The following is a 21,856-nucleotide window of genomic DNA, read 5'->3' as shown; positions in this document are numbered from 1 at the left end:
TTCCCAAATTAAAGAGAACTCAGTAATATTTTAAAATTCCATCTTGGGCCGGGAATTTAGCTCAGTGGTTTGGTGGCCTGCTTTATAAGTGCAAGGACCCAAGTTCAACCCCTGGTACCAAAAAAAAAAAAAAAAAAATCCATCTCCATCAACTGTATTTTGATGCTTACTTTATTAATGAACTTATCCTAGTTTAGCTGGCAGAAATATGTTTCAAAATTTTTATCATTTTATTTTTTTATCCTAAAACTGCTTTTATGTTTAAAAGACAATTTGCATTCATTTGTAAATATAACCTACTTCTCTAGCAAATGAAGAATAATTTGACATCTTCAAAATATATAATCCTGCTTTAAATTCTACACGTTACCCCAAAGGTCAGCAGAAATTACTATGAAGTCTTGTTTATGCTGTCAGTGGCCAGCACAGGATGAAGCCACTTACCTCCAAGGTGAAAGACAGTACAACGTCTGACTTGGATAGCTGAATCTCATTCTCATCTCCTAGGTCCAAAAACGCAGAATTCTGTGAACGTTTTAATTTTTGTAATTTAAATTCTGGGCCACCTTTTGAAACTGGAAGACTTTCCAAATTGGCCATTAGCAAATTCACAGAAGACCTCAACTCTTCAATATACATATTCTCCATTTCTTTGGCTATAAATTTGGGGAATCTTCTTTCCTTAAAAACATTTAAAACAACAATGTTAAACAAGCCATATTTCAATTTTATCATCAAAGGCAATACGATGGATATAATGTGCTTTCTTAGAAGTTATGACACTCAAAATAATTTACTCTCATCTCTAGGTTTTAAAACCTCATGCTTAGGAAATTTTGATTTCTTAAATATATATATTTCACATTAACTTTGTTTTTGAGAAGATCTGCAAAATAGAAAAACCCAAAACAGGCATATTCTGTTTTTGTTTTAATTAACCACTATTATCTTTGAAATGCTTGGAGTAATTGGTCTATAAAAAATATTCAGACTATATAGTTACGTTTTTTAGAAAAGAGACATTTTAACAATATCCCTTACCACAGGTGTTCACTGGGAGGACAAGTATTTTATACATAAACATTCAATAAAAATATTATGGAAGGGGGTAAAGGGAGGGCAGGGACAAGGGGAAAAAAATGAGAACCAAGACCTGTCATGTAAAGGTACAAGATTCCAATAATGAATGTAACTGTACTGTATACCTAAAATGTACCAATAAACTCAATAAAAATATTATTGAACAATGTCATGGACATATTTCTAGAATTACTTAATTTTCACATCACAAACTGCACCAAGATTCCTTATGACCATAATTAATTTTTTTTAACTAATGGTTGAAAAAAATTTAAATTGAGAGCAAAAGGTAATTTTATGATAAAAATTTGTCAAATAAAAATGATTAATAATATCAATTTGGAAGATTCTATTTTCTTTCTTTTTTTCTTTTCTTTCTTTTTTTTTTGGTATCAGGGATCAAACTCCGGCCCTTGTGCTTGTGAGGCAGGTGCCAGAACCACTGAGCTAAATCCCTGGCCCTGGAAGATTCTACTGTTTAAGTGAAGTACAGAAACATTGCCATTCAATGCTTTTATCTTTGCAATCACTTCTAAATCTTTCACTCAATTGAAAGACATTCCAAATATTGATATTTAGATACCGCCAAACTGTTCTTAGAGAAAATCATACCAATTTATAGTCTCCTAAATGGAACATCAGAGCAGTTTTCCCTCAGACTCTTGGCCTTAAATTTAATCTGTGCCAACCTGTCATTTAGCTTTTCTCTACTCAAAGCAGAGGTGACATATCTTCACAACATCAATCCCACGGTAACATGCCGCCCTCTGGACAGAACTGGCTGGGGATGAAACCTGAGAACAACTTTCTTTTAAGTGGTAGCCTAAGGCTCCAGAAAATCACTACCTTAAAGTTTGCTAACCTTGTAAATAGGGAAGGGAGGTGGTGAAAGGAGGGCAGGAGAATGGTGAAAACATAAGAACCAATATACATCATGTAAAGGTACAAGGTCCCAATGATGAATGTTTTAACTGTATTGATTACCTAAAATGTGCCAATAAACTTAATGGGAAAAAAAGTTTGCTAACCTTGGCGTCATTCAAACCTAACCTAAGAAATTCACATCCCAGGCACAACTGGGACATCCCCGACATGCTGCACACAGTTCTGTGCCTGGGATAGGATGGAGCATCTGGCAATGCTTTGTGAATCAGTCCCAGTGTCTCAAGCCACCTGGGTTTTTTTCCCACGCTCCCAACATAACCTTCATATATTTATTTTTAAAAACCATCTGCATATAATCAATATTAAAATTGCATATTTTGAGAATTTATAAATTAATAATGAACTTTCTTACAGAAGATTCTTAAGTATCCTTTTAATACTCCTGTATAGTTAGAAGCAACATCCCAAAATAGTAAGTTTGCATCCTAAAGAAAAACACATAGCTACTCATCTACAGAATATCTTGGTTTCCTTTGAAAAAATACAGTTGCTTTGGAATGATTTTTCAATACATGCACAGAAGAAAAAAAAAGCCATAAAAGCAGTTTTATATTTTGAGATCAACTTCCAAAACTGTTTGGTAAAGCATACAAAACTGGGGAAAAAAGAAATAAGGATGAGAATGCTGGTTCTTTCAATACCACATGGGGCAAAGGCTGACCAATGGTCATTAGCAGAAACGCACTTAGTTCAACTCACTGTTTATTACTCATTAGCAGTTCCAACAGTGAAGCTACATGTTCCCTTGTAAGACTTCGTCTGGAAAACATGCAAACAATGTTTGTCTGGAGAGCAAAATAATCTGATAGTTATAGTTTACACTTAGAAATTAACCAACTTTGTGTCTAACACATAAATCTTAACAATGCTCCAAATACCTAGTTTCTTAAATGCTCTTTGGATTGGTTTTAACATTTGGCTGATTTGCTTGCTAATTACATATTTAATAAAATCTTTATTGTGTATTCACTTTATATCTGTATGAAAAATCCTAATTTTTCTTTTAATAATTTTCTCAAATCTAAAAGCAATCATCACATATTTGAAAGTTCTGAAAGCACTAATTCTTTAAACTTTTCAAAGGTGTTATTTCATAGAAAACACAGCATTAGCACAGTTTTAAAAGCCTATGTGTATTTAGCTCTAGCTAAGAATATTTCATTCACTATCATCTGTCATTGAGGTAACTGGCAGGCATCACCAACACTGATTATTTAAAGCATTTTCAAGCTTTTCAGGGAATAGATTTCACTAGAATTTACTTTTTCTTCTGAAAAATTGTCACAACTCTCTCTTAAAGCCTTGAAGTTTATTAGTAGTATTCATCACCTTTACATAGCCCGGCTATGTTGCCTTTTTTATGAAAACAACAAAAACAACTATCATCAGACCAGTATATACATGATATTTGATCTTTTAAATTAGAAAGGAATTACAAACAGGCTTATTTTCTCTTTAATTGTGAATTGCTCCTATAAACCATGGTTTCAATATTCTTATTCACTCCTCTGCCCAACATGGCACACTAATGGCGCTAAGACAAAGTATACATTAAAACATTATTTGCTTCATTAAAATGTACTCATTATTTTAAGTTAGTCACTTTTTTGTAATTGCTCTTAACCTAAGTCTGCCACCACCACATGAGATGATTTCTGAGGTTCTGATCACCAGGCAGTTCCTGCAAGTAGATCTCTGCTTGGATTTCTGTGCCAATACTGGTTGAACATCCCTAATCTGAAATCAGAAATGCTACACATCCACAGCGTTTTGAGTACCAGCATGATATTATGGTGGAAAATTCCACACCTAGCCTCATGTGAGGAGTCATGCTCAAAACACAGGTGTACTAAAGTGCTAGATAAAATTATAGGCTAAGTGTTTAAGATGTACATAAAGGATGAGTGTCATGGTTAGAACTGGGTTCCATACCCTGAAACTCTCATTATACACATGCAAATATCCTAAACTGAAAAACACAAAATTGGAAATCACTTCTGGTTCCATGCAGAGCTTGATCTTTATTGATTGTAAATTCAAAACTCAGAGTAATGGCATCAAGTGAATTACTGATTTTAGAGTTGGTCCCAATCATAACTGAAATAAAGAAATGTTTACATTTTTGTTAGAAATTAGAGAAGACTCAGTTATTCTTACTGTATCAGTATCCTTTCTGCCTTTGAATTTGAATGTTCTTTGAAGTGGGAGAAAGGGGAAATAATTCTACAAATAATTAGAAAATTCTGCCTTACCCTGAGTTTAAGGACAATATGTCATCAGGTAATGATTCAGTTACTCAAAACACATCCACTGAATGTCTGCCCTGGGATCTGCTCCAGGACCTCGGAAAGTAACCATGAAGATAATGGACAACAATCCTCTGCTGACATGGAGCCTACATTTTACTGTAAGGAGTATGATAAATAATTCCTTTCATATTGTAAAAAGTGGTGAATGCTATGGAGAAAAAGCCACAGTGACAAGGGATTGCAACTCAAAATAGGGGGCCAGGGAAGTTTTCAATGAACACACGACTTCTGAACAGAAAAGCAGATGAAGCTGTATGACTTGGTATGTCAATTTTTCTATTATTGTGCCTAGTTCTCTGGTCAGACACCAATTTAAATGCTACTCTTAATATATTTTTGATGTGATTAATATTTACAATCAGTTAAATCTGAGTAAATGAGATTGCACTCCAATATGTAGGTGGGCTTCATTCAATCAGCTGATCATGACTTTAAATACAAAGACCAAGGTTTCCTGAAGCAGCAGCAATTCTGTCTCAAGACTGCAATAATAGAAACCCTGCCTACACTTCCCTCCTGCTGGCTTGCCCTGTGGATTTCAGATTGAAGTCCGCAATATCAATTTTTACCTGAGTTTCAAATCTGCTAGCTGCTTCTATGAATTTTGGATTTGACAATTTCTGCAATCTCCATGAGCCAATTATTTGAAATCAATTAATCTAAATATTTTTCTAAATGTGTATGTGTGCATAAGATAATACATACATGTATCTATTTTATCACATCTCATTTTCTACAAATTCTGTCTATCTGCTCATCTACCTAATTTCTTATAGGTTCTGTTTGTCGGGAGAACCTGACTAATATGGGGAACAGGCCATGCCAGTATCAGTGGGAGACTGCTGCTAGTAGAAGGAATAGTTGAGGCAAAGACCTGGTAGCAGCAAGAATGAGGGAGGAGGCCACCACAGCTGAAGTGGACTGAGCAAGGGTGAACAGTCACTTTTGTCACTTTGACAATAAATCAAACACAGAGGACTTTGTAGGCCTTTGTAGGAGCTTTTAATTTTACTCACAGTGACATGAGTTCTATCCCAAGGTTTTATGCAAAAATCACTGGCTGCTGTGTTACTAGGGCATCTGTGCACACTGGGCTAAAAGGACAGAGCAATGATTCAGGTGGGAGATGATGACTGAATGCAGCAGAGTAGAAGCTAAAGGATGCTAATAGTTGTCATATTCTGGAAATATGTAAAAATAGAGGCAAAATGATTTCCAGATACATTTTGCATGAAGGATGAGAAAAACAAAGAAGTCATGTTTGACTGTTGCCAAGTATTTTGGCTTCCATAAACAGAAAGACAGTGTTGCCAAGAACTAGTCTTCTCTGAGCAGTTGGGAAAATGTTGTTTTCTGTTCTTTATTAATGCATGCTTACAGTACATAATGATTACAAATATTGTGGGGAGTTGGTACATGTACAAGTACATCTTAATTCTCTTTACATCTTTTTTGTTTTTCATCCTCTACCCTTTTCTCTCCGTGCTCCAACTCTTTCAATTTGTAAAAACTACTTTCATCATGTTCCCCCTTCGATTATTTTTGCCCATCCCCTTTCCCTCTTTGCTTCCCCCTTCTCTTGGTCCCTTATCCATTTGAAAAAAAGATCTTGCCGTTCTCTTGGGATAAAATCCTGAGTACTTTTCTCCTTCTTCCTATACTGCTGATCCTACTGATCTATTTTCTGAATAACAATGATCAGCTTTCATAATTTAAAGTCATGGATGACATGTTTATTGCTTATCACGGGGCTCTTGGAAATAAAGCATAAATTCTAGGCAGGTAGGGTAGGAATATTTTTGTCTTCTTTTATCCCAACACAATCACATTTGCCTGGATGTATCCCAAGTACTTAAGACAGTGCCTGCCTAAACTATTAGATGCTCAATAGATAATATTCAACAATTTATGCAAAGGAAAAAATGAGGCTGAAAGACATGAAATGACTTGCCTACTTTATGTATAGGAAGCAGTAATCATAGCTGTAGCCACAGGTCTTTCTAGCTGTCTTAATATTTTTCCCATTTCTTTCTAATTCTCCCTTGGCTATATTTCTAAGTTTATTATCCTTATCTTTTTAGAGGGGTGGGCTACTGGGAATTGTACCCAGGGCCCTTGCACTGAGTCACACTTGCTACCCTTTTCATTTTGAGGCAGGGTTTAGCTAAGTTACTAAATCAGCCAGGATAGGCTGTAGTACACACAACCCTCCTGCCTTACCATCAGAGTGCTGAGATTACAGGTGTGCACCACCACTATTTCTAAGATTCCTGACTAAGCTCTGACTATTCTTATGTGTTTTTTTGTGATGTGTTGACAGGTGTGTTATTAATTATCAAAATGTAAACTACTAATAAACTGTACTTCTGGATTTATCAGTTTAAAGAGGCAGTAGGAAGTACGAGCAAGCCTTGATTCTGGAGTCAAGGCCAGAGTCACTGACCAGTTACATAATCTTAATGAAGTAAATGATCTTTCCTAAACCTCAATCTCCCTGTCTATAAACTTAACAGTATCTGTCCTTCCAGGTTCACAGGATTATCGTAGAAATATAATACAACAAGGTAAGTAACTGAATTAGCCTTGTATTTATTAAAATGACTTTGATTTGGTGAAACTAAAGTGAAGAACAAATAAACTATCTGCTATGTCAATATTTTCACTGAAAGGCAACTTATTTTTAAAACTATATTTTCCCCTTCCAACACCATTTGTTTCGCCTGTTTCTCCCCACCCTTCCCACTTTATCAACATCTCTGAGGCCCCCAAGGAGAAGGCTTTCTGTGTTCATCAGTGGTCCTTCCTTTTGAGCCAGGATATGACTCAGGAAGGCCCGCACTTTCCTCCTTAAGTGTGATGCTTTCTTTCCCTTTGGTCTGGTAGCCACCCAGAATATTACTTAAACTGTTTTCTACAGCACCATGTGTGCAGCCAGGCCCTTGGAGGAGTAAATTCAATATCAATAGTCCTCCAACCTCAGGAATAATTCACATGAAAAGAAGGAACATACAAATCTTGAGCACAGGTCAGTGTCTTGCCCCACTCCGTCTCACAAAGCTCTCTGGATTTTCTTTCAGCCTTAAGCCTTAAGGAAAATCAAACACTCTTCTAGCCAGGGTCAGTACAGGTTAGTGTTTCAGGTAAAGCAAGTTTCTCTCTAAAGCTTCTAATAGCTACTTGATTTCCACCCTATGAATTCCACATAAGAATGATCTAGAAGATTCAGTACCTCTCTAAATAGTTAGAGGACAAGAATGAGGCATGTAGTTCCTTCTGCTCCTCATGTTTGAATGTAACCCTTTATCTACTAATTCATGCCCTGTATCTTCTCTCATATTCATGTTCTTCTTCTGTATTCCTGACCTGGTTCTCGGGATCTAGTGTCACCCCTACTACCCAGTTTCTCGCAAATTTTCACTCTTTTTATTTCTTTACCTTTTATATTACTTTTTATTTATCTTTTCTACTACTTTTTATCTTAAACACTTTTTCTACTTCATAATTTAGATAAAAGGTATCCGTATTCTCAAAGCATGTCATACACTAATAAATAACTATTTTCTTTACAGAAACACAAAATTTAATTGTTAAAATTGATATGTGAGGTATCTACTCAAAGGGTGGAGAAGTCCACTATCTTAGGGAAGTGCACACACACACACACACACACACAATATATATATATATATATATATGTATGTATATATATATATATATATATATACACACACATATATATATATATATTCATTGAGCTGTAATTAGGAAGCTGAAAGCAGAACATTTGTACATTGTCATGTTTGCACAGTATGAAAGGGGGTCTATGCTCTAAATAGTCAAAGTTTTACTTAGCAGAAGAAAAAGAAAAGTTTTCTGATCTCAGCAATCCATAGCAATATAACTGCACTTCCACTGGGAAGAGTTTAAACTTTTTTATTGAAGTAGGAAACAGTGAGGACCCCGGACAGACAACGCTTTAACATGAAGATAAGAGCAAAAAGTGGCTTTGAATGATGCCAGTGGCTAATGAGGGACTGCTGACAGTCTCAAGAGCCCTGAATAAACATTTACGCTTCCTTATATATCTCTTTTTACAACTACTAAGCTTAATTCATTGGAGTTTCCCTGGGAATAGAGCAGTAGAGCAGTGCAGAGGGGGAGAGCAAAGAGTTCTGGCAGGAAGGATTTTCTGAGTCCGTTACACTCCTTTGGTGACAGATTACAAACTATCACGGCTACTCAGGTACATTCTACAAAGAGCATAATTACCTAGTTAACCCATGGTTGCCTAATAATGCAATTAACTAATAGTTGCCTAATTCCATATGAAGGGGCGGTCTCCTCTCTCAGTAATACTGAAGTAAATTAGTCCATCAATTCACACTAAAGAAGGGTTTAGATGATTAAAGTTCATTTTCCTTAAAAATATTAATATTAAATAAAAACTCATGTATTTTGTTTGAAATCTATTTCTGTTCTCAGAAACAGTGATTACACATATAAAATAGCTAGAATATTATATAGAATATATTTTATCTGTCATTTTATTCTAGATGCTTCAATTACATTTTTCATACATTTAATCATGCAAATATTAGTCAGTACTATTATTACCAAGTACTGTGATGGATATTTTGGAATAGAACATATGATATGATATGGAGATTTTCTCCCTGATTATATTTTACTCAGTGCAAGATTAAAACTATCCTAGATCTACTATAGCAGTCAAGAGATATTTGGGCATTGCTTTAAGAAAAATTCATGAAGATTATCAATGAATCATGGTGGCACATGCCAGTAATCCTAGCACTCAGGAAACTGAGGTAGAAGGATCAAGAATTATAGGTCAGCCTGGGCGACATAGTGAGTTCAAAGCCAGCCTCATCTATACAACAAAACTTTGTCTCAAAAAACAAATATACATACATGTCACATATTTAAGAGAGATACCAAAATGGATGGCATGTTTCACTTAGACTGTATGCTTTCAGGTTGGGCAGGGGATTTAGTTCAGTGGCTCTGTGTTTGATCCCGCGTACCGAAAACAAAACAAAACAAAACAACAAACAATATGCATTCAGGTATTTGGGATTAAGAGGTGTATATGTAGAGGAGAAAATGATGAATTATGTTGGGTATATTTACCTATATGAATCGTGTTTCACAGTATGTTAAAGTAAATAATTTACCTTTGCCATTTTTTCTGCCAATTGTAGCCGACCATCAAGTTCCCTTCTGATCTGGGCTGCTTGTTCATCTGCATTATCCAGCTTAAAAATAAAACAGAAATTATATACATACATATATATATATGTATGTATATATATATATATGTATATGTTATTATCTAATGTCATGACATACAGATTAAATGACTCAAAAACATTAATAAATTTTCTATTTATTGAGAAAGGAGTGTGAAAAACATTTCAATTATATTGGTAGTCCTATTAAATTACTTCATTAGGTTTTGTTCACAAAAATGTTAATAAATATCTCAGATTAAGTTGTTTGGTTTACTTCAGAAACATAATAATTATAATTCTTTGCCCAATTTCTTCACAAGAACTCTAAACCAGGAAGTCTTTCCTTCCTTGGGTTTACAAGTCATCATTAAGTTTATTCTGTCCATTCTTCTCTCTCCAGGAAGTCAGTCTTGAATAGTTCCAGATAGATAACTTTTTTTTGATCTTTCAAATTCCCATTGTATATTTTTAGTGAGATAATGAGTAATGTTTTACACCTTTGTACCTTTTAAGACCATTCCTTCATTTTTTACAGTAAGTTTGCACTGGTGCTAAATTATTAAAGTACTAGTTGAATTGAATGATATAATTTTCTACCATTTCAGTCTGCATATATTCTTCATTCTAGTACCAACAGACTCACACTGCCAAGGACTGACTCCACTCTTTTACAGGTGGGCACCACATTACAACTTCATTCTCTTCTTCTAAATTTGATTAAAAGAAAAGCACGCTATTATCATTTCTTAGAAATTCCGTACTTACATGGAAAATCATTTTCTTCAGTGAAATACTGTAATCCTTAACTTTTTCTATAATTTCCTTTAACTTTCCTCACAATTCCTTTTCTACCACCCCAAATACCCCATCTTCCTTTATGAGTTCATTGTTATTAGAAATGCGTTAAATTGAGGATGCCAAATGTTAAATGTTAAATTTCTTTTGACTTTAACTTCTTTCCCTTTCCTACTCCTACCATCAAAAACCTGCACCATGTAACTAACCACTTTTAGTAAGGGCGCATGGAAACATTGTGTTAGTATTGAACACAACATTAAACACCCAGGAAAGCAATAGCCCTCTGCTGAAGCATACACACTGACCACGCTGCATTTAAAAACCAGCTGGAGGGGCTGAGGCCTGGAAGAGATGATTAGAAGGAAACCAGCAAATTCAAAGAAGGGCTGGATGAGAACTTACACGAGGAGTCAAAAAAGGGGAAGACAGAGGAATAGGACTGTAAAAGCCTGGAGGTTAGACTGGCCATACATGGTGCTTTGAGAAGTGGGATAAGAGAAAAGATGGAAAAGGAGGGGACCCTGGAGAGAAAGGCCAGGCTGTGGCGTAGATCCCTCTTCAGAACCCGCCCCCGTATCAGGGATCTTAGAGTTGGTTCCCATGGGAGAGGACTTCACTGGCAGTTTTTGTGCAAGGAAATGACATGATTAGATCTAAGCTTTGGAAAGGAAAGACCACCGTTTCCACTTTCCACAAACTGTAAGACAGAGGGACACAAGGAATCCTATTCTTTGTTTCAGAGTACTTCTTGTTCTCATAAAGAAAAAAAAAGCCTGTTGCTACCTTTTTAAAATGTTTTCAAGTTTTTTTAAAAATAAAATTAATTTTAAAGGAAATTAATAAGCAAGATTTTTAAAAGTTAAATCATTGAAAAAGAACATATGTTAATCCAAAAGACCTATGAACTGTTAGTTGTAATGAATACTGTTAATTAAGTAATTAAAATTGTTAATTAAAGTCAAATAGAAACGTTACTTTCGCTGTGGCTGAAACCAAAATTAAGAGGATTTTAAAACTTGTGTAATCAAAAGAAAAAGAAAGTATGATACCTCATTACAATCTTCTTAGAACCAAATGACAAATTAGAATGTTCTAACTAAACTAATACTCCAAATGCAGTAAATGTAACATTCTACATCTTTTGATCAGTAAACGCTGAGGTATATTTTTCCACAGAAAAATAATACAAAGATTATTTATACCTAAAAGATTTGTAGTTTCCCTCCATGCTATACACACACACAAACACACACACACACACACACACACACACACACACTGGCACACACTTCCCAGTTTCTTAGGGGCGACAGCTTAACTGTTACATTGTATCATAACCAGATTGAGATTTTGACAAAAATCAGCCATCTTACTCAGATTTCCTCAGTATTATATTCTGGATGATTTATTACCCAGATATATAGGTCCATGAGTCCATCACCACAATCAAGACACTGAATGGTGCTAACATTGCAATGATATCTCATGATGCCCTTTCAGAAACATACCTACTTACCTCCATTCCAGTTGGTTAACCTCCTTTTACAAAACAACTGAAAACAAATGCAACTAAAACAAACAGAATTTTAATTTCGGCTGTGAAACTAGAGATGTGCTTCCAGAAGAGGGAAACATCTCAAAGCGCCAGAGAGCTCTAGGCGGGGTCGGTGGACTTCTCTCCACCTGAAGGGGTCACTGGCTGTGTGCTCTCCTCAGTGCTCATGGTCATAACTAGCAACAACTTGTTGACCACTGCCAAGGTCAGGTTTCTAACTCCAACCTCTGCCAGGAGCTCCAGACTTACATTTCCAAATCCCTACAAGCCTTAAAGGAATCTAGATCTTTAGCCCCTCAAACCACTCATGAGTAATACCATTCACAAGCTGGATCTCCTCTGCCTAGCTCAATCCCCACACCTAGGTATCCTCTTTGATCTCGCTCTTCGCAGCCCAAACCCAATCCATCTACACTCATGGCGAGAAAAATGTAAAACAACATGGGGAGGTACTGTGAATGTCTGGCCAGGTCTCTTTTTACATGTGTGTGTTACAGTGTTTCTCTAGCCACATCAAGCACATCTCATTTTGTCAATACGTAAACACTGCTAAGGTGAAAAAAATTCCATTTCTTTTCTGAATCCTCTGTGGAACATAAATGACTCCACACACACAAGAAACAAAAATAAATACAGAGGAATGGGATAGAAAAAAGAAAGAATTAGAAGCCTGACCTGAATGGATCAATTACAGAACTGTGGCATTAGAATTTAAGACGCTGACACACCAGACCCAAGTGCTGGTGTTGGACATGGGACACACATAACAAGACACGTGGATTCTTGTGTTTTAATAGGGGTTACAGGCAAATCCACATTCCACCAGAGCACTTCATGTTGTAGGCTCTTTTTCTTTCTGATCTTGATTTCAGTATTTTATGAGATAATAGATTACTTACCTCACAGATGTCTTTTCCTGGCACAGAGTATTTCACAGGTCTCTTGAAGAGCAACATTCAACCCTGACTGTAACAGATCCCCAAAGCATCCTCAGTCTGTATTGCCTCTAGTTTCTATTACACTGAGCATTTTACCACTTTAACTATCAAATATTTCACTGACTTGACAGAATGTAGTACAGATAATGTATTGTTACTTTTCTTCTGTTCATTATACAGAGATTACTGTTTTCACATTCAGAATTTTCTAGACTAAGCAGTTCTGGGCCTTTAGGTGACTGTGGTCCTCTTAAAAGATGTGAGATTTTGTACAGATATGAATTTTCCCCATAGAGAATTATTTGATTCCATATCTACTTGTGATCTCTAAAGGGTGGTTAATTCAAAAGAAGTGAAGAAGCACAACTCTGGAAAGATCTTCTGAATATAGAAATATCTGTTTTTTTTATTCTACCAGAGGTTGTAAGGCTTTTAGGACAAAACCCACAAAAAATGGCCACCTCAGTCCTATACAGCATTACAATATGATTGCTAAATTATTTGCAAAGGAACATCAAGACACATTCTCTTAATCTAACATTATGATGATCTAACAGGTATATGATCACTTTGTTAAATCTATTTACATTTTTCCCACTTAAACAAGCCCTGCTGTAGGCTTTTCAGCAGCTGCAAAAGTTCTAGGCCACAAGGAGTTCACACTTTATATTATAAGAAAACAGTGTAAATAAAACAGAATGTAATCACCATAAGAAAGTAACTGACTGAGCATTACAGAAATTCAGCTATTAAAAATGTTTTTCTTTGATAGTGGTATCAAGACAGATTTGCAAATGTGGAAATGTTAAAAAGAGACAGACTCTGGACTTATGAATCACAAGGCTCTGCTTGAGCAATTTCTCTCCCATTTCATGAAACAGCTCTGGGAAAGAAGTTGTTCCTGGTGATCAGCACACCTCTCTGAGCAGAAGTCCTGGGGAGGACAAGGATCCCATACAGGATATATTACTTACAGTTAGAAAATATGAATTATGTATAGAAATAACTTTCTTAAGTTTCTCTCAACAGATTAAATATCAAACCCAAGAATTCATTAAATTTCATTTCTAAATGCAAAAGGATCCTTTAAAAATGTCTTTCACAGCACTGCTTACTATCAGTGTGCTTTGTGATTAACTTATTTCTAGTACCAAGATAACTGTCTTATATTATCACTAAAAAAAAGGGAATGAGCTGTTTTTCCATAATGATGTTTTTGTATATGCCAAACCTAATCAACTGTGCCTTTTTTTCTCTCACACAAAGTTTTCTTCTGACTCTCTACTCTCATTATGACATATTTTAAATAAATTAAATTATTATTTTCTTGTAATACTTATTCTTATCTTTTAGTATAAGAATATCTGAACAGGATTTATACTATTAGGCATTTCTGATATTTTCCTCAATGTTAAATCAAAATTTGTTCATTTTATTATCTATATATGTAGTATTATACAGATAATACATCATAAGAAATAATTGGGATAAACCTAATGTTGATCCCAAAGAACACTTTACTTACTATTTTATTATTTAATCATATAGTTTTCGAGCAGCTCAATGCTTGCCATTGCCAAATACACATAGTTTTTAATAGGGCTTCAAAATACTGATAAAAAGCTTTGTTTAGCAAATTGATAATCTCAATTATTGTTTTATTCTCCATGCTAAGATTACAAATCATTTTTTATAAAGATGAGCCCTACTCTGCCCACCTGACTGCCCAACTTTCTATTTGGGTCCTACACTCTCTCAGCCCACAGTTATCTGAGCCTGGCCCCTGACAATGACTCCACAGAATCTGAGGCAGTTCCTCAGGGCAGGGTAGTAAGTTAGCACCCAACCTTGTACCATTTCTTGAGTTTCAGCTCTGCACTTCCAAAGGAAGGAAGACCTTTCTTTTCAGGCATCTTACAGTGATTACAAATTAAAACAGACATGATCTTCTTCACTACCCACTCCTCAATATAGTTACCCTGTTTTTATACTCACAGAGTTGGAAATGAAGGGAAAGGACAGAGAGAGGTGAGAAAAAGGAGAGGAGAGTTCAGGGAAGAAAGAGTACATAAATGAAAAAAATGACTGAACAACTGAGAATGGTGGAGAATGGTGGTGTCCAATCTTAGACTTGTACTGAGGCCCCCCATATTTTGTACAATCAGCTTTTCTAAAATCTTAGGTAACTGCATTATCTACACAAATCAAGTTCCTCACTGTCTATCAATTTTCCAAATCATATGTTTTGCTTGTGTTTCTCTTGTCAGGGATGTTCTAATACTTTCGTTGTCCAAATCAATCCTAAGACCTTCTGAGCAAACTGTTTACCAACAAAGCAGGCACTGACAACATATCATTCGTGGTAGTCAGAGGGCCAAGAGATGGAGGGAGGGAAGGGAGAAGGAAGGGAGGGGAAGGGACATAAAAAGTAAGGTATGTGCTGCCCCCGTACCAACTCTCCACGATGAATGTAATCATGCACTGCAAACATGTATTAATGAAAATAAAATAATAAATAATACTTCACAGTGTCTCACTGTTAAACTACTCAAGCATTTATGCCATCTTCCTCAAACGCCAGTATGTGCAGCGTTTGACCTTTAATTATAGGAATGAAACAATTCCATCTCCAATGATGAGATTTAAATAACTACATTCAATTTTAGTTCAAAGAATAATTCCACGTGTATTTGTAAGGTTCTTGAACCCTAAAATTTCTTCTATGTTGAGTCTTTTTCCATGAGGCAATCTCTTTGAAGAATAAAAACAAAATGCCATTCCTCCCTTTTGCTAGCTCACTGGGAATTAGCTATCAACTACAATGCAACTGATGTTCTTTTTCTAATGTCATACAACAAAAAGAACATATGGAAATGAAGTTACTTCTCAAGTTACTCTTGAGAGTATACATCCCCAGACTGATGTTCTATATGAAAGAATCAGGTACTATTCTGTCTGCTAGATGCAACTTTTAAAGAACTTCCCTATATCTACCTTCTAAATTATGCATAAAAATCTGACTCAGAAAGAGCGGTTCAGCCACAGATTCTTGTAGAACAGTTCAAAGAGTTTAAAAATTCATTTCCCTAACCACATGTTCTTTTGAATACTTAAAAACAGGAAAAAGACGAATGAGGTAATTAGATATAAAACTACCCTATGTAAAATGAACTAAACTCTATTAAATAATGGATCAAAATGTTCAAAGGAAAGAACATAAGAAATGTAACCTCAAACATAAAAATCGAAGAACTTTTATAGCATTATATTCTAGGTATGTACAAATACCTATCTCTACCTATCCACAGTCACACACATACATAGCAACTATTTACTAACTATACTTATTTGTGATTAAATAAATTGAAAATAATTGAAATGAAAATTGAATCTACTTCACATTAATAGTGAAAAAAACTGTGATTAAGAAAGCATATCATTAAATAAAATAACAGATAATTTCACTCTCCCAGATGCTTTCCAGGACAGATTAGAACTCTAGCCCCACCATGACTAATAAGAGCTAAATATATCCAGCACTTACTAAGCATCAGGTATGGTTCTAACTCTATCAACATGATTCTTCTTAAGCTTCATAGGAATCCTATGAAATATGGAACAGGTCTTATCATGGTCCTACTTAGTTATGAAAAATTAGAAGCACAGATTTTTGTAAAATATCTTCCCATAATCACATAGTTGAAAAATGGTAGAGCCAATGGGTGGGTGCATCCTGCAATTTGATTGCAGGGTTCAAGGTAACCTCACCCTCTTTAGTAATTAATCACAATCAACTTTAATTAATTTGTCATTTATTACATAGAAATATCCACAATAGGAAACACATTAAATATTACTATAAAATTAGTGGGACAAATACTCACAAAATATTTATCCTAGGTTCAAGTTGCTAAAATTCAGTTAAAGAAGCATACGTACCTATAAAACACAACAGAGAATGACAGGCTTTTGGGTTATGATGGAGAATTGTAAGGCCTCATGAATTTTATTCTCTCCCAATATTTAAGAAAAATATGTGAAGGCAGGAAGAGAGAAGGCTTTTTAGAGTCAGTGAAATTTCTCTGGGGTCTTGAGAACACAGAGGTAGGAATTCTAAAGATGAAATAAAAGAAGAAATAGAAGAAAAAGATGAAATGAAAATGAAAATACAGTATGTGGATGAAGAACAGGGAATGATTCAGTTCACCTATCACAAAGGCTATATAAAGAATTGCTACATGGGAAAGAGCATTAGAAAACCAGACCAAATTGAATGACACAGCAGCTAAAAGTTTAGCTAAGTGGAATGCATTTCACTCGGTTGAGCAAGAGAGCCATTTTCTCCTCCCTCTTCAAAGTAGGGCCAAGACATGATCAGGACAGTGTTTCAAAGATGAGACTAACAGCAAATGCATGTAGAATTGGAAGGTTACAGAAGAGATGTCCCTGCCCAGCTACATTCAGGGCAATGAAATCTCCCGCTGTGGCAAAGCTGCGGCAGACAGACAGACAATATAGTATTACAGAGCAAGCAGCCATGTCAGGTATTTGAATTAGGAAGCCATAAGAAAGAACGGCCTCATGATTGTGAGTCAGAGAGCTGACAGCAACATTAATAAAAGGAGAACCAAGTTTCTGATGATAAAAAAAGAAATCTAAGAGTACTGAATTTGAGGGATTTCACATCGATCAGTTTACCACAGGCTCAAGTGACGAAATGGAATGAGTAGTTAATGTATCTGAAAAGCAGAGGGGGAACAGTGATGTCCGAATTAAGCCTCATAAATTTCATTTATTACTGAAGCAATTTTCAGTGGATCTAAATTGGCATTATAATCCTAATGGCATCTAATTCTTCAAACTAAACAGGGTAGCAAACCTATCTATGTTTTTAAAGTCCTACTGCTCTTGCATTAGGCCATGTGTTCTGTCAGTTCTCTCCATCCACAAATTTCGCATCAATATGCATATTCAATTAAATGAGGATTGAAAACAGAGAAAAGCTGTGTTTATGGATATGTGTATTTTTGTCTCTTGTCACCACTGCCTAAATGTATATATTTCCAAATATCGGCTTTTCAAATATTTATTAAATATTATTTAAGTCACATTTAAACATCCAAATTTACATAGCATTTGCATTGTATCATGTATTATAAATAATCTGATGATAATTTAAAGTATATGGGAGGATGCATATTGGTTTTATGCAAATACTTTACTGAGAGACTTGGATGTCCTCAGATTTTGGTATCTGAAGGGGATCCTGGATCCAGTGACTCAAAGACAACTGTATAATGGTTAAAAATCTCTAAATATGAATAACAGACTGAGAGGTAAGCCTCTGCAGATCTTCCTAGCAGAGCCATAAAGACATCTGCACAAGATTGACATTGTTTAAAATGTTTAACAATATAGAGGACTTTTATCAGTTTGTAACAAACAGAATTAATCCCAGTCACTTATTATATAAATAAGATCAGTTTGTTCTGTTCCATCTAGGATGATTAGAGCTAATGCAAACATTTCATTTTATTTTCTGGCCAAAAGCAAAGATTTAAGATATAGTTTAAAATACTAATGTTATCTAAATGATTCCCAAATCTATACCTCCAACTCTTACCTTTCATTAAAATCACATACCATATATTCAACCACCACTTGCTATCTCAACAAGGATATCCAATGTTTCAATTTCAGTTGCATAAAAAAAATTCTCTTGATCCCCAGAATTCCACTAGAAATATGTTGCTTCATGAGAAATAGGACTAACCTGAAACAGAGCCTGATCAGAGTGGACACTGCACTAAAAGAATATCTGGAGCTGCCCCGTTATGCCACGGTTAAAATACTCCATCAAATAAGCATTGACATGCCTCAGCTTTTGCAAGAATTCTTGGATTTCCATTTTATCCATTTCCATGAAAACAGGTGGTCCAGTGTTTGATCTGGGTCAGAGTTCTGAACTGTGGGAGCACAGTAAAACTCCTAAACATAACCCAGGGTACAGAACCAAGAGAACGTGAAAACAAATTCCTAGGTAAAGACCAGCAACCCAAGAACTTTATAGGCACTGAGAAGTAAAAGCAAGCCTACAATCAAATGATCTAAAGCAGGGCATTGCCAAACTAAGAAAGATTACTTGGAAGATTAGTATATAGATCCTGGTCTTTTTTTTCCCCCTTAAAAACATCAAATCACAGCCAGGGATATAGCTCAGTGGCATAGCACCTGTGTGACAAGCTTCAGGCCATGAATTCAATTCCCATTACAAAAAAATAAAAAAATAAAAAATCAAAGCATAACACTGGCCCATGCCTACCAGTGGGGTAGAGCTGGGTATGGTCATCTGCAATCTTTCCTCAGAACACAGAGAAGCACCCTTTTAGAACCCCAGTATTTTCTGCCATTCCTTTGCTGTTGCCCAAACAGTGGTCCCTATCGAAACTCTCTCATCTTGTATAAAGGCCTTAATATTGAAATCCTTTCTTATCTCTTTAGCCTCATCCTCTGCTACTCTAGCAATACACAGCGTACCTCCCTACCGATTCAAGCCATTTGCTATCTTTGTGCCTTTGTCAATATTATTTTACTACCAGTTAAATATCCATTCATTTTACAAAACTTAAAAATTGCTGCTTTTTAAAAACGCTTAAATTAATTAAATCTCCAACAGAGAGATGGGTGTTTTACACTGCTGAATTACCTCTCATCCCTGGGCACACAGCTGGACTCTCCTCAGCTTCCCCTATAGTTAAACATGACCAATGGTCAAAAACCCCAGATGAAACAACAATGCAGAGGTCTTCAGCCCTCACTGTGCATCGGCTCTACCGGGGAAGATTTTAAACAACAGGTACTGGCCTCCGCACCCTGGCACAGACTGTTTCACTTACACTGAGGTGAAGCCCAGGCACCCAGTGTAAAGCTCCTTAATTTATCCTACAAGTAAGTGCATTCTGGGTTGAGAAATTCTAAGTAAACCCATGCAAACTATTCTATATAACATTAAGACAGTGTTATCCATGTATCTGTGATGTTCTGCAGTAGCTATATATGCCTCCAGTAACATACCGACCAACTAAACATTGGTTAAATAGCTGTCTGCTGACCACATGCAAAGGTCTTGAGAGAATCAGACCTTGAAAAAAATATATATCAAAATGAAAATTACACATGATATATATATATTTACAGTGACCATGAAAAATAAAGGTAAAACTGCCAATTATATTTGAAACAGTACAATCATATAATCCTTTTGTATTCATTCATTGTTGAAAAAAAGCCACGAGTAGACTAGCAAAAGTACTTCTTCCCTAGTATTACTACTACAGGGAGGACTAAACTTTCTGTAGACATATGCTTTCTTACTTTAAAAAATGAAAAACTGGGGAGCTGGGTATTTAGCTCAGTGGTTTGGTGGCCTGCCTTGCAAGCGCAAAGACCTGAGTTCAATTCCCGTACCAAAAAAAAAAAAAGAAAAAGAAAAAAAGAAAGAAAAACTGGGCTAGGGATTTAGCTCCGTGGTGCCACCACCTGCCTCGCAATTGCAAGGTCCCAAGTCCGCCGATCCCTGGTACCAAAAAACAAAGCAAAAGCTGGAAAACTGGTGTAACCTTCTAATTCTACAGGCTAGATCTGGATAAAGAACAAAAATACAAGGAGTACCAAAGGTACCTATATTTGTGTCTGATGCGATATCAGAGAAAGAAAAAACAGATTCTAGAAAACATTTTAGCAGAAATATTATTCAGTATTCAGGAATATTGTAATAGTGCTTCCACATATATGTCACAGGTAAGAAACAAAATAATGCATAGTTAAATGGAGCAACAATAATAAAACATAATTTGATATATTAGAATTATATTAACATTACATTTACAACTTTAAAAACCTTATTTTTACTTAGGAAGTTAACTCAATATTACTAATCAGAAATTCAAATTCATTTAACTTAATCAAATTCATTTGATTTATATAATAATATATTAATATAAGTGAAATAAGTATAAGTATTATTGTCATTCTAATTAACAAATTGAGAATTTCACAAATCGGAATTTATAAAATGTAATTAGTCTTAAGTTTCTTCCAGGCTGTATCACCAAACAAAAAAAACAGTTACTTTATAATATTTATTTGAATATTTCCTCAAGAATTTTGAGATTTGAAATCATATATCTAATACGACTTTCCATATTTTTCTTTTTTCAGTCATCCTGAAAGTTAATAAATATAAATCTCTGTAAAATATGCTTTTATTTTGGCTGAGAAAGACAAGTTACTTTGGATTAAATGAAACACATTATCAATCACATGCTCTTAAATGAAGAAAAGAAGAAAATGATGGGCAAAGATCCCAATGTCCTTGGAGACTTCACATTTCTCCCTCTCTGTCTTCCCTTTACAGATGTTGAATGGAGGTATTCATTAAAATTACTGTCTTATGGCTTCTAGATTTCCAGTAGAAAATTTTCACAGGGAAAGAACCAAGACACACCTCAAATAACTATTTTGGATTTCTTTAAACCTCTAGACCTATAACCCAAAGGTAAATTCCAATTTCTCTCTAAACTATAATTTCCAAAACTAAAACTTCTATGGAAATGAAATCATAAAACTGAACACATATTAACTATTCACAAATGTTACTGCATATCCCTTACAAATATGCAAACAGTTGTATGATACTGCTTAGTTCTTTACGCAGTTTTCAGAACATAAGGAAATTGAGGTGGGGGTGTTAAGAGAAGATTTCAATTAACTTTGGTTTGACTCTTGGATAAATCTAGATGAGTCACTTTCTTCATTTAATAGAATAAGATTATAAAACATTGATGAAGGTTGCATTTGACAGGAAAGATCAGGATCTGCAAAATTGAGTTACTTAATCCTCTTAAAACCTAAATATAGGTCTGCGATCACCCGGCGGCGTGCGCGCGAGCTCCCGGCCTGCGCGGGAGCTCCCGGCCTGCG

The 21,856-nt window shown here is 35.4% G+C and overlaps 1 protein-coding gene across 21 annotated transcripts in view; it reads right to left on the bottom strand.

The window, feature by feature from the left end:
• Cadps2 (calcium dependent secretion activator 2) overlaps positions 1–21,856 on the bottom strand; it is a 554,060-nt gene that overhangs the window by 327,055 nt on the left and 205,149 nt on the right. For all 21 annotated transcript variants that reach the window (XM_033758047.1, XM_033758048.1, XM_033758050.1 and 18 more), the window contains exons 4-5: positions 9,527–9,607; positions 445–681 (exon numbers count right to left, since the gene is read on the bottom strand). In XM_033758047.1, the coding sequence (XP_033613938.1) occupies positions 445–681; positions 9,527–9,607 (318 nt within the window). The remainder of the gene's footprint in view (positions 1–444; positions 682–9,526; positions 9,608–21,856) is intronic.

Source organism: Fukomys damarensis, unplaced genomic scaffold (assembly GCF_012274545.1).
Source record: "Fukomys damarensis isolate Sample0158 unplaced genomic scaffold, DMR_v1.0_HiC HiC_scaffold_4, whole genome shotgun sequence".
NCBI lineage: Eukaryota > Metazoa > Chordata > Mammalia > Rodentia > Bathyergidae > Fukomys > Fukomys damarensis.
This window is presented reverse-complemented; position numbering and strand designations above follow the sequence as displayed.